Source organism: Tamandua tetradactyla, chromosome 25 (genome assembly GCF_023851605.1).
Source record: "Tamandua tetradactyla isolate mTamTet1 chromosome 25, mTamTet1.pri, whole genome shotgun sequence".
Taxonomy (NCBI): Eukaryota; Metazoa; Chordata; class Mammalia; order Pilosa; family Myrmecophagidae; genus Tamandua; species Tamandua tetradactyla.
Window position 1 is genome coordinate 3,764,428 of NC_135351.1, and position 13,065 is coordinate 3,777,492.

Genomic DNA, 13,065 nt, shown 5'->3' on the forward strand with positions numbered 1-13,065 from the left:
ACTAAATTAGACCAGCTGGAAAAAAAAACAACAAGTGTCTTATCAATATGAAACTGATTTTACTTGAGGAAATAGGGACACCTAGAGAAGGCTGATCAAAGACATTACTGTTCTTGCTCTCTGCTTGTAACAGTTCTAACCAAGAGGACACCACAGCCTAAAATATCCAGCAATGAAGGGTTCTGAAAGCAGACAGACAACATTCAACGCAGATAACTCATGGGTAAATAAATGTGATTGATGGGCTTTGAAAAGAATCACATTAGAAAATACCTTATGATAATATAGGAAGTTACAGTAGAGATTCTAGAAAAAGAAAATTACTTACTTCCTTCAATATGACCCTGGGGATTCTTATACAGATGTTCAATTCGACCTGTATTGAATGAACTGGATCGTCGTACAATTCCATGGACCTGGGTTTTTACAGTGTGAAAAGATAAAAGTAAATTGTAATTGTATAGTGAGAACTAATAAGCAATTCAGGAGTTCCTTAGCTAATGTGTAGCTTTATGAAAAAAAATCCTTTGTTTATTAAGGGAAAATTATTTTTTTTAATTAGACATAGCTCTACTACTTAATTTCCAGTCTCCTCAAGACTGCCCATCAATCACATACACCCTACCTCCATCTTTCTCCTTATTGCTTTTATTTCCAATAACAAAAGTAATTAGATAATTCTTTTATTTCAGAATCAATGCTCGGGTATAGATATTCAAATGTCTTCTTTTCCAATCACACCCACTCACAGTATTACAGCTGACAAAACATACCTCTTCAGTTTGAAACTGAAGACAGACACGCGAGGTCCTATCTGAATAAATCACCTTGTGCCTGTTTAGCCCAGCATAAGGGGGCCCTGATGCCACCACATCTTTTGTGTTCTCAGAGTTGTTGCCTCCTGCATTTAATACATGTATCTTTGGGTCCACAGATATAATCAGAAAGCAGTTGTTAATATGCAGCTATATGGAAAAGTCAGAAAGCCAAATAACATAGGTTACGGTGAAGATTCATGTACTATTGAGTAAGAAAACTCATATGAGGAGATTAAAAAAAAAACTTTTATCTTTGATTGAACTATGATTAAGTGTGAAAGAAAAAAAAGGAGTTGGAACACAAATACATACCTGCCTGATACTGAAGAAAAGACTATTTGTGCCTGATACATAAGAGATATTGTTCAAGACCTGATCCCACTTCCTTCTGTGTCAAGATTGCTCCCAGATGTTGCCAATGTTAATACCAACTCATGTCACCAGTGGCCGAAGCGCCAGTTCTACTGGTAGTGGTTTTAATTCTTGACTTATTTTAGAAATGTTCCTTCTAAATGGGTAGGTTCATTTGTAGCCAAATATGCTTCCATATTTTGACTCACTCATTTTCCATCTATTTTGAACCAAAATTAATCCTTGGCACGATTCAAATATAACAAATGCAAGGGGGAGGGAATTATTAGTGCCTAAGACTTTCTTTTAAGTAAAAATGTCATCATCATTTTATATGGTATACAAAAGAAACTGACTCACGCAAAGGATACAACATACCCACAATTACGCTACAATTTATAACTCTGATGGTTAGTTGCTTTAGCCAAAGAGAAAAGCACTCATTGACACTATTTTCCAAAAGAACTAAATTCAAGAAAATGAAGTAAATGTGAAAATCTTTCAAGAAGGGAATATCACAAACTTTGCTGACATTTTAGGAGCCAAATATTAAAATCTAGGAAACATTAAATCAAGATGTGGCTATATTTATCTCTTAATTTAGGGAGAAAAACTAATCTTAGGGAGAAAATACTAATCTTAGGACTTATATTCTACTTCATAGTCTCTGATTTTCAAGTTGTTACTTAATGTAAAGCTAAATTACTCTACACATTTAATAAATTTTCTTTAATAAAAAGCAAGTTCACATAGGTACTTATGTTTAACAAACTGGTGTTTATCACCAAAATCATTTCTGAAATACAGTGTTCTCAGATTTAAGTAGAGTTGCGTTTCATTGGAGAGAAAGAGATACCTGTTTTAAAAACTGATCATTTATGGGTGCACAGGTGGATCAGTGGTAGATTGCTCATCTTCCATGCGAGAGACTCAGGTTCGATTCCTAGTCCATACAACTACCCTCCCAAAAAACTGATCATTTAACTTTGACGATGATAATGATAATGATGATGATGATGATGATGATGATATTTCAGCTATTGACTCTCGATTCCCGGATTCTGGGTAAGTCATGTATTCTAATAGCCCAAAGCATAGAGAAATGCCATATAAATACTGCGTATAAATATAAAAGGCTCTGATAAAAATTAAATGATGTTTAGGGATTCAGTATGAAAATCAGACAACTCTCAAAGTTACATCAAATAAATAAACAAGGCTTTGTTGTCATATTAATAACCAAAAGCATTAATTAAGCACTAGCTGTTTTTTGTTAATATAAAAACAAAGTGGTGGGAGGTGTGACCGTGGTTCAGTCACAGAGTTCTCGTCTGCCATGCCTGAGACCCAGGTTCAATTCCCGTTGCCTGCCCAGGCAAAAAAAAAAGTGTTTTAATTTCTCCACACTCCCAACTTTTGGGATGTGTATACTAGGGAAAGAAAGATCTGCCAAATGCTAAATCTGTGACAGCAAGTGTGAATATCATATAAGAATATATTATAAGAATGTAAGACATAGTGAAAACTGAGTCTGTCTGCTTCAGAGACAGGTGAAATACAAACTTTAAGGCCAGCCAAAATGTGTGCAAACTGGATAATTCAGCTAATAATTTGAGATTAGTGGCTTTCTCTCTACAGAAGGGATGTATATAGGGTGCTTTGTTTGCTTTTATCAGGATTTGGGGTGTGGGGGAGAAGAGGGGGAGTTAGGAAACCAAATGAAAAGATAAATGAGCTGAATATGACTTTATACAAACTAAATCAAACTCTTTATTAAATTACAGCAGCTCAAAAGCAAGTTACAATCCTGAAAAACTGAGCTATTAAAATAAACGGAACAGGTGGTTCAGTGGTAGAATGCTCACCTTTCATGCAGGAGACCCGGGTTTGATTCCCAGACCATGCAGCCAAAAAAAAAAAGGAAAAGCATGTTTTGACAAACAAATTTCATGCCCACTTAATGTAATAATGAAAAGGAAAATTTCAGGTTCTTTCAAGGTCAAAACAATGTCAGGTGTGACTTCAGAAGCTAGAATCAGATTAAGTAATATATTTAGTCCAATCAAGACAATTTATTTATTTAGTCCAATCAAGACAATGGAAAATTATTATCACTGCATTTCAAATTCTTAGTATCTGCATTTCCCGTGGAGGCAAGGATGCCTCCCAGAGGTTTTGAACGTCCTGCACCTTTTGAAAAGTACAGATTACTTAGGTAATATCAACAGCTAACATTACATAGAGATGACCTCGTGCCAGACACTGCTGTGTGTATATGTGTGTGTACGTGTGTGTGTGTGTGTATATATATATAATAATTTAATCTTTTTTCTATTTTTATTTCTTTTTTTAAACCTTATAATCATGCAATCTTCACAGTAGACTTATTCGTATGATTCCTCCCCTACAGAGTAAGGAATTGTCTGAGATTGTGTGACTAATGTGTGGTGATGGTAAGGAGTGAACTTTCTCAATCCGGCTGACAGTCAGTCCAGATCAAAATGAAATCCATGAAAAAAAGTTTTGCTTTTTAAGTTGAAGCATGAAGTCTGGAATAACCAACCATTCAGGAAAAAAAAAAAAGACATTCATAGCCTTCAAGGTTTGTTAAAGATCGAGAAAGGACATATAAGAACTTCATGTGCTAACAAGTCATCTGCCAGAAATAGCAATCTGATGATCCTTATATTCCATTTCTTTTTTCATTCTCTCAACACTCCACACCAAAGGAGGTGTTATGGTTTCTGGAAGGGAAGGGAAAGAAAACTCACAATATACTTATTTTTTTATTTCGAATTCTGATATGCTCTATTATAATTGTGTAGTAGTTAGGTTCAGGTATCAGTTTGGTCAGGTGATGGTGCCCAATTGTTCTGTTGCTGTGAACTTAAATCATCAGCACACGAATTTCATCTGTGGCTGATTACATCTGCAGTAGGCTAAGGGGAGTGCTTTCTACAATGAGTGGCATTTAATTTAATTTGCTGGAGGCTTAAAAGGAGGAGTCAGAAGAGAACAATAGCTCAGTGAAGCTCAGCAGTTCAGCACACCTCAGCACTCAGAGCCAACACAGTTGATGTCTGGAGATACAGAGAGGAAACATTCCAGGGAAAGCTGTTTGAGCACAGAAGCTGGGGAAAAGGGCTAGTGGACATCGCTGTGTGAGAAAGGGCTAGAGGACATTGTCGTATGATGAAACCCAGATGAAAGCTAGCTGCCTTTCCTCCAAGGAAATATAAATTTCTAACTAAAATAAATCCCTTTTGTTAAAACTGGTTCATCTCTGGTGTACTGTATTATGGCAGCCCTAGCAAACTCAAACAAGTTGTTACCAAGTTATTGAATACAGATTTTTCATATATTCTCAGAAAAATTATAGCTCAACTTTGTGTTTGTTCTCTGGTTTCCCTCTGTACTCTGCAGAATGGGTACAAAATATGTTGTTGACTATCTGCTAGCAATGGTGCGAGCATAGGATAAAACTAAAATATGCTTTCATAAAAAGTTTCATTTCTGTTGGTTTTCCTTTGACCCTTACAATGAAAAGGCATGCACACACATCTAGGATCTTAGGCAGCAAAACATGCCTGCCTTTCAGCAATACTAATGCACCTCCTACAAAATCTGAATCCACCCAGCTCATCACATCACTATGTCATTCCTGTATCAATAAACCCCACAGATCCCACCTAGCTCTGGTGTGTTCAATGCACCATCTCACTTCAACCTTCAGTATAACCTTAAGTGATAAGTCCACTTACTATCCCTGTTTTACAGAGGAAGCTAAGTCCTGGGGAGGTTAAGTCACTTGCCCAAGGCAGCATGGCTAAAAAGTGCCAGAGGATGGTTGGAACACAGGCGTCTATCCCAGAGTCTGCATGCTTTTCTCTACCACACTGTGTGGCTTCCTGGGCAGCTGGACTATTATTTCATGTCCCTTACACTAAGGTGGTTGATAGGCCAGATATGACCAGACTCAATAGCTTTAGGGATCTAAACATGTACGGAATCATACAAGGCAGCTAACCATTACTAGTCAATCAATTAAATTGTACTATTCCTTTCCAAGTTGTAATTGAAAGTTTATTTTTGCATTGAGGTTAGCCAAGCTCTTATATTTCACTTTTTTGATTAGAGAAAAAGTAAAGCAGTATATCTAGGTGCTGTATGCTAATCTTACATACAAGGCACGTTTCTGCCTATGCCACCCACTATTGCTGCCTCCCTCTCAACTTGGTCCTCTTCCTCCTGTCTTCCTATAGTTGACTACTGCTTATCCAGGTATTCCAGGCTTCCCATTTGCACAATCAAAGGCTGACCTGACCTCACCAAAGCCAATCAAAAGGAGCCTCTCTCTTCTAGGAAGAAGTCAGTCCCATCTCAGCATCAAGCCTATTCATAGTATTGGGGGGGGGGGGGGGGGCGCTGCATAGTCCAGGAATCAAACCCGAGTCTCCCGCATGGAAGGCAAGCATTCACCACTGAAGCACTCACACACCTTATTCATAGCATATTTAGCTCTTCTTCACAATGTTTATTTGTTCCTGGCTTGCATTTTGCTACCCAAAAGTATATTGTTTCTAGTTGTCTTTGAGCCTGGTGAGATTCCCTATACAATGACCAGGTTCAAAAATAATAGGAAAGCTCAGAGCTGCAGTGTCTCAAGGCACCTTGTTCTTCTTCACCTTACGACTGATTAAACCGATCACTGATCTCATGTGAACTCTTAGTAGCTGTGATTCTCATAGCGTAGTTTCCACACAACAGCAGCAGCAACAACTGAGAACTTAGTAGAAAGACTGATTCTCAGGTTCTATCCCAGATCCACGGAATTAGTGATCTGAGTCTCAACTTGGCCTCTGGGTGATTCTGATGCACAGAATCAACCAGTTTGAGAACCAGTGAGTTAGAAATCTCTCCTCATCCAAAACTGCTGATGTTGACCCTCTGGATTTACTTGTCCCCATCTCGTTCCACTGTATGTAATTTGCTAACCTGTCCTTTCACTCATGATCTTGAGCAACCAGGGACAGCTTGCTATAATTCTAGAAATTCCCCTGTGCAGCCTCTGTGTAAAATCCCTCTCACATTTATTTTGATCTAGACACAAAAAGCCTGTACCACCATAAGATCCATCTTAATAGCTTATCCTCCACTACATCAAACTCTTAAAACTTAGGCCAATAACTATTAAAACTGAATATAGTACAAACACCCTTTTAGTTTGTACTACCTGTGATCTACTCTACCACTTCTCAGCTCTATAAAAAATCTTCTCAATATCATAGAAATGTACATATATGAACATATGTGTACATATGTACTTTCATGCTTATATTTGTCTTATTTTGATACTTTTACAAGATGAGAACTAGATAATTAGAAAAGAGTAATATAAGGTGTTAAACATATTCAATATTATTTTTTAAGTCTAAAAGTTAATTCTCAGAAAAGATGATGAGTCACAGTGAAAAAATTAATTTCCTTTTCTTCAAATCCTTTTGACATTCAAATGTCACATTTTTTGCTGTTGATTTTCCATTTGCCCCAACTAAACATTTTTAGATAATGTTCCTGCAGTTGGAATACTTATAATTAAATGATCGAAAATTATTAAGATAAACATTCACAAAGCAGATCAGAGGATATAGGTCACTGTGAAAGTTTTTCTTCTCTGTATAGCATGAATTTATATACATGTAAATATATCTTAAAAGTGTTCCTAAAAAAAGATAAGATGTACATCTTACCTATATCAAATGTGATAGGTAAAACCTTTGTTTCTTTTAAGGAAAGCAGAAAATATTTAATAAGAGAAAGACAATAATGACGACTAAAGCAAGCCTGAAATTTTAAGCTTCCATAAAACATATGGCTGCCTGTTAGAAAGCAAAAACCTCTAGATTTAAATTTTTATTCAAGCTTGTTAAAAATCAGCTTGGTTTTTATTACTCTGTACAATTTCCGAATTAAGTGACTTCACTGTGAGTGGGGTTTTTTCATGTAATGCATTACATCATAAGTAAACCCTAATAATTTTATAGCAATAGCTGACACCAGTTGCTGCTTTATCTGAGAAAGCAGGAAGCGTGCAAAGCAGTGGAACCCCAAGGAATAGGGGAAGCCACCAGTACTTACTAGGAGATAATAGCACAATGAGCTGGCACAGTTACAAGCCAAGCGGCACATTCTTCCCTGATTTTGATTTGTTATCAGAGTCTCAGTGGAAAACACACACTGGTGGACAGCAGTAGAGGAAGCACAAGGCTGCTGCAAATGAGAGATTCCATGGTCTAAACTAGCTCACAGAGCTACTCACCTCATAGCCTTTCTCCAGCAGGAACTCAGCCAAATATGAACCGTCCTGGGAAGAGAAGGAAGATGGAAAATGTCAGACTCCTTGTGGCTAGTACAGGAGGTGGCATAGAGTAAGCATTTTGAGAAAAGCATTTATACACTAGATGAACTTAAACTAAGGATCACGTCAGCTAACGTAAAAATAATGACAATAAATCTCACTATTCACAAAGCATTTTCACAGACATTACTTCATCTGAGCTCCACACAAGTCCAGTAAAGAGTTGTATTATCATTTTTATAGAGGAAGAAAATGAAATCCTGGGAAACAGGGCAACATAAGCTTCAGAGTCAGACAAATTTGGGTTTAGGCTTTGCCGCTTACTTACTAGTTGTATGAAATCTGCAAAATATGCGCAAAGTAGAAGACCTTGGTGTTATGGCAATATAAATAGGAAAACTAATTCTGGGGACTTGTAAAATTCAATTGCAGAGGAAGGGATGAAACAGGGACCTTGGGGAGAGGGCAGGGCAGGTATGAAGGGTGTGGGACTCACAAGAACTGTCCACAGGTGGAGTGGGGAGGGCAAGGGGAGAGGGGTGGAGATGAGCCTGGAGAGCCCTTTTGGGCAAGAACAGGGCTTTGGCCCTTAACCAAGGTTACTGATTGGGAAGTCACTAAAGATTTAAAAGATTTTAATGGGGGCGGGGAAAAATGGTGGGGAGAGGAAGAGTTGCAAACATACACACAATATTTGATTACAAAAATTGGATGGTGTTTCTTTTTTATAAAATAATAAGTACATTGTTTGTGTTAATCTTAAATCATGGAGCTAAAAGCCCTACATCAAGATGAAGGGTCTAACTAAACACAGAGATTCTCAACTGGTTTTTAAGAATTCTTTTAAAAATGGTTTTTAATAATTCTTTTTGAAATTTCTGGGAATGGGTGTACATTTACATTAAAGTATTTCATATGCCACTTTAGAGGGAAGAAAGTGTGACAGTCATCTAATTAAAGTATATAGTAAGAGTCAAAAGTTCAGAAATTTTACTAAAAAGTCAGCAGCTTCTCTCAGAAAATTAAATGGGTAGACATTTTGAACCAATTCTGTAATTGCTCTTCTGCTTTTAGCCCCGGTAGGTCCCCTTCCGTCCATTTTAAGTTCTTAAAAGTAGTTGGCGATGTCTGGGTTTCTTTCCATTCCTTCAGTTTGAAATATCTTAAAATATTCCTTGAAGTTTCAAAAGTTCCTACCAGATATTCCAGGAAAAAAGAAAAATGAAACAAGACTTATTATTATGGGGACTTGGCCTGAAGCTGGAACTGGAGATGCCCTTTGGGTCCTGAAATCGACAGGGCTGCCAAGTGTGTGTTTACTCCATTAGTGCAGAAGTCATGCATAGATTCAGGGGGAGTGACAAGGCGAGTCTACTAGGACACATTTGGTGGTCCTACAACTTCCAGCAGACTCTCTTCTGACTTCTTGACATAGTCTAGTTTTTTTGGTGGGAAAAAGACTTGGTATATTTCTTTTCCTTTTACCATACTAACACAATTGCCTGGTTTTTACACACCCAATGTACAAACTAAATCAGACAATGAAGTGACCAATTTTGACCACGACCTTACCATGATGGTATGGATTCCTTACCATTACTACCATTGGATATGTTAGAATAATCATTACTCTGATAACTTAAAGAATAATAAAACAGTTCAACAGAAAAAGTATGTCCAGTAATACTAGTATTTATTTTCGCTATTTTATTATTATTTTACACAAAGAACAAAAGCCCTGGAAAGTAGATTTCTTGTTGCTTTTTTTTTTTTAAAGAGGCAACATTATACTTTTCACTTCTCTTGGAATAAAAAGTTAAAATGTGTTGCTGTACAGTATGTTTTAAAGAAAAAAAAAAAGACAGGTGAAAGTGCTAGAGATCCATGGGGCTGGGCGGGGTTGGGGAGGGGGTTGCCGCAGGGCTGTGATTATTTAGACAGATGATGTGAAGCAGGCCTGACCAGGACTGAACCCTGTCAATAAGGTCTTGTTCTTCTCACCCAGGCCACTTCTCAAACTTTCCAACCACACTGGAACACTCTGCCCCAGCAGGGCACTGGCTTCCTCTGTATTTCCTTGCCAGGTCCGTCAAGTGATAGGGCTCAGGCTTCACAATGAGTGGGAAGCAAAGCAGGCCCAGCTCTGCAGGTCTCTGGTTCCAGGGAGCCCAGCTGACTGACCAGCGGTCCCTCCCCAGGCCCCCCAGGAGACTCCATGGGAGATACTGTATCTCAGGGAGGCTAATGTTTGCCAAGACAGCATGGTTGTTGTTTCCACCTCTTCTTGAAAAACCGTGACTGTTAGAGAATGCTTTAATCACAGTGACTAAAATATCACAACAAGAGGAAATCTTCAGCTAACATTAAATTCTGGCCCTTAACGCCTCTGAAACCAATGAACTAAATAGTCCAAATTTCTAACTCACTTGCTATGAACCCAATCAACCTGGTATAAAATTTAGCCCTGTTACAGAAAACTTTTAAATTAAAGACATAATGTCCCAATTGTGATACTTTTTAAAGTTAATTTTACACATAAGGGCTTTTCTGACTTCCTCCTATGGGACATTTAGATCTTTTCATATTGAACACCATACAGTTTTAAGTAATCAACATAACTTTAATGTTTTCAAGGCATAGGAATATTTCTATGTTATTCTCACAACTAAGAGCAAGCTGGGAAGGTGAACTGCCTTCTGGCATCTGAGGTAACTGGGGCACAGGGAGGGGAAGGGGTTAGATGAATTGTCTATCACATTACTAGTTAGGGAACAAAAAGGACTAAAATCAAGGTCTGCCATTATTAGTAGTAGTATTATTATTTTGGACTGCCATTATTCTGAACTAAGAAACAATCTCCTTCTTAAACCTCCTCCACCTGGAATCTACCAAAACATGTCAATACCCAACAAAATAATAAAAGAACACAAGGGATTTGTTTTTAAAACGGATTGATTTAGTCATTTCCCCTTATAGGGTGTTTTATGGATTACACAGTGCTTCCAGTTCTAATCGAGTGACACAAACCTCAAGAAATCATGTAATTTTAGAACACTCTGAAGCTCAGAGGAAAGAGGAAGGATACAGTGTCTGAGATTTCCCAAATCTTGGTTCTTCTGGGTCCCAAAGGACCAAACTTGGGTGTGCATGACACCTACCATCCCCATTCTTGGGTACCCTGTTCTTCAGAGGTGGTGGACCCTCACTTCTGATGGCACAGGGGAATGTTCCCAACAGGGACACATTAAAATCAAAAGCAATTTCAGGAATAAAAGTATATCTTGACTACAGTAGAAGAATCAACTATAATTTCATATCTATAAAGTTTTCCCTTTCCCAAATGACTACAGAAAGCTGGAAAAGCCTGATGGACCCTCACATCTACCCTGAGTCCAAACATACTTGGGTCTGTCCACTTTCCCACAAAGAAGAGAGACCAGTATTTCTTTTTCCTCTTCGTACAGTAGGTGCACTTATAACCCAGACGGACAAAGGAAAAGGAAACTTTCAAGTGCAATTTGAGAACCTGCTCCCTCTGTACTGCATGCTAAATCATATTGTTTAGTACTGCCTAAGCAGTGTTTGGCAGCTTCTTTGAACAGGATAAGATAAGTAGTATTGGACTAAAGAAATCATGGGACTAATAAAATGAATTTCTTTGTTTAGATCACCTCAAGCATCAGGAAATGAATACACCTGCTGTGAGAAGATAAAGAGCTCATTTATGCTGCATTTTATGTTTTTTAACTCTATGTATGCTAATTACTCTAAAATAAGCATCTTTTCAGCTAATCATAATTATAATATCAAAGTAATTGGTACGTCCAATAAGAGAAATATAAACATTTAACTGATTAACATAGGATGCTGTTTTGAATCAGAATGAAAATTTGCAGTGACTTGCTACTATGGTATGAAGCATACAAACAGAAGTAGAATGAATTTTAAAAGTATTAAAATCTGGTTCATTTTGGTAATATAAATCATTGGATAAAATCTTCTGACTCACAGAATTAAAAAGACCATGGGGATCAATTGATCCAACTCTCTCATTTTACAAATTAGGAAATTGAGACTCAAAACAGTGAAGTGCTTGGCATACAGTCACATGGATAGGGAAAGGCACAGCGTGCACATGCAAAAGACCTCTGTACTCTCAGGCCTAGCATTTACACTAAAAAAACTACTGAGAGATGTCTAAGATGAAGCGCTGGGGTTTCTGCATACAGTTGAAAACCAGCTAAAACACACTAACATGTTACCAGAGGAAGAATGAGAACGGAGCCAACAGTGATATTTTAACTGACTGATGGTGGATAGAAATAAGGACACCAGCAATATTTTAAAAATATATATAACTCCCATCTCCTGGAGTCTTCAAAGTTGAAAATTATTTCACCGTAACAGTTGCTGTCACCAAAGAACTAACTTTCAGCTCCTCTGATTTACCTCCTGGTAAAATAGGGGGAAGCACAGTAATCTAGAAACATGAGGAACAACCTCTGAATAATAAAGAATTGATTGTGCCCAACAGCCCAGATAAACATTACTTAACCACCCCTTCCATCTGACCACTTGCTAGGGAAGGAAACCCTCAATCAGGGGCTTAATGGTTTCACATAGTCCTCAGTATACACCAAGTGACTGTGGCTTTGCTGCCAAACACAATAGCTTCCAGTGAGCATAATTAGGTAACTACGGGTTGATGAGCTGGAAGGTTAATAGTAAGAATAAGTAGGTGACTACGGGTTAATGAGCTGGAAGGGTAATAGTAAGAATAAGTAGGTAACTACTGGTTGATGAGCTAGAAGGGTACTAGTAAGCATAAGTAGCTGACTACTGGTTGATGAGCTGCAATTTATCCAAATATCAAAATATCAAAATTTCAGGAAGAGACAAATACTTTCCTTCATCCTACATATTGGTCTACCATGATCCAGAGTTCTTTCCAAACGTGCCCTCTTGCAAAAGACTATAATGTTAAGTCTTGCTTCCATGATAAGCTAACAAAAAACCCAAAGATTTACATATGAAAAAATATCATAAAAGGAAGAAGTGACCTTAAAAGTTAGTTTTTAAAAAGCTTTTTCCAATTTGATAGGTTAAAAATGGTATAATGTTTTTGTTTCTTCATTTTTTGATTAGTGTTAAGACTGAATCATTTCTTATGTGTGACCTTATATATTATTTCTCCTGGGAATTACTGACCCTTGTCTTTATATTCTTTATCCATTTTTCTAGTAGGCTGCTAGTGTTTTGCCAATTACTGTGTTCTTGTAGAATATGTATGAAACTGACTAATTTTCAAGTCCAATAAAAGCCATTCAATAACTGATATTTTTAAACAGGTTAGCAGGTTTTCGATGTTAGAACTCCCATAGTAACCTGGTTTAAAATATACACTCCTTTCAAATTGCAAATGATTGTAATAAACTCTTAGTTTAATGAGAGGGAGATTACAAACGCCAAAATTTGAGCTCTAGGTATACTTGCACAACCCCACATTTGGAGAAACATGAATTTCAACATACTAAAATA

General features: G+C 37.4%; 1 protein-coding gene across 1 annotated transcript in view; it reads right to left on the reverse strand.

Moving 5' to 3' along the window:
• The window catches only part of GMDS (GDP-mannose 4,6-dehydratase), a 738,355-nt gene that overhangs the window by 556,969 nt on the left and 168,321 nt on the right, over positions 1-13,065 (reverse strand). Inside the window, exons 2-3 of the mRNA XM_077143384.1 lie at positions 7,489-7,533; positions 329-416 (exon numbers count right to left, since the gene is read on the reverse strand). Coding sequence (XP_076999499.1) covers positions 329-416; positions 7,489-7,533 — 133 coding nt within the window. The remainder of the gene's footprint in view (positions 1-328; positions 417-7,488; positions 7,534-13,065) is intronic.